Below are 702 nucleotides of genomic sequence, written 5' to 3'. Positions count from 1 at the left end.
ATATATATCTTGTATTTATTTTTAATTTTCTTTAATTTCTTTTTATTCATTGTTTTATCATTGCAGGATAAAAAATTTTATCAAGGTAACGAGCAAACTTGAGAAATTCGAACATTTCTACGTACAATTAAAAATCTCATATTTCATCTTTAATTAGCATTGATTGGTTTCTAAAGTTCTGCGATATTGAAACCGAAATCAAAATTGAATTTTATTGAATCCATATCAATATGTCAAATAACTTCAAATAGAAGTTTAGAAGAATACTAATAACTGAGTAACTACTAATAACTCAACTTGCCTGTAGAGTGCACCACTAATTTATATATACAGGTGGCTTCATATCTTCTAGTTTTCTTCTCGCGTTCCTAAAAGTCTATTCTATACACATATATTTATGTCCATATCTACTACCACTATGTACCACTCTATACACTACTAAACACTACTTCAAGCTCGTTAAAATCGGTGAGGAGATTGCTTTTTCAATAAACTGTCATAGTTATTATCCGAATGGAGCACATGAATCGATTCAATTTCGATTCGAATTTAAAAGGAACTCTCGCGCTTCGTTCTTAACTGGACGGATTCCGGGCTTGGTGTCATCGCTGGATTGTCATAAGCGTAGTCGAGAGTGGTATCCTCGCTTGGATGCCTTCTCGAGAGTGAGGTGCTGGTGGTGTTTGGAGTCACATTACTGAC

The 702-nt window shown here is 33.6% G+C and overlaps 1 protein-coding gene across 2 annotated transcripts in view; it reads right to left on the bottom strand.

The window, feature by feature from the left end:
* Positions 1–357: 357 nt before the first annotated feature.
* LOC102680220 overlaps positions 358–702 on the bottom strand; it is an 11269-nt gene continuing 10924 nt past the window's right edge. For both annotated transcript variants that reach the window (XM_006622761.2, XM_006622762.2), the window contains exon 6: positions 358–702. This exon is cut by the window's right edge and continues 1 nt beyond it. In XM_006622761.2, the coding sequence (XP_006622824.1) occupies positions 550–702 (153 nt within the window). In that variant the 3' untranslated portion in view covers positions 358–549.

Source organism: Apis dorsata, unplaced genomic scaffold, assembly GCF_000469605.1.
Source record: "Apis dorsata unplaced genomic scaffold, Apis dorsata 1.3 scaffold_741, whole genome shotgun sequence".
Classification (NCBI taxonomy): domain Eukaryota; kingdom Metazoa; phylum Arthropoda; class Insecta; order Hymenoptera; family Apidae; genus Apis; species Apis dorsata.
The sequence above is the reverse complement of the archived record's forward strand: the minus strand, read 5'-3'. Positions and strand labels throughout refer to the sequence as shown.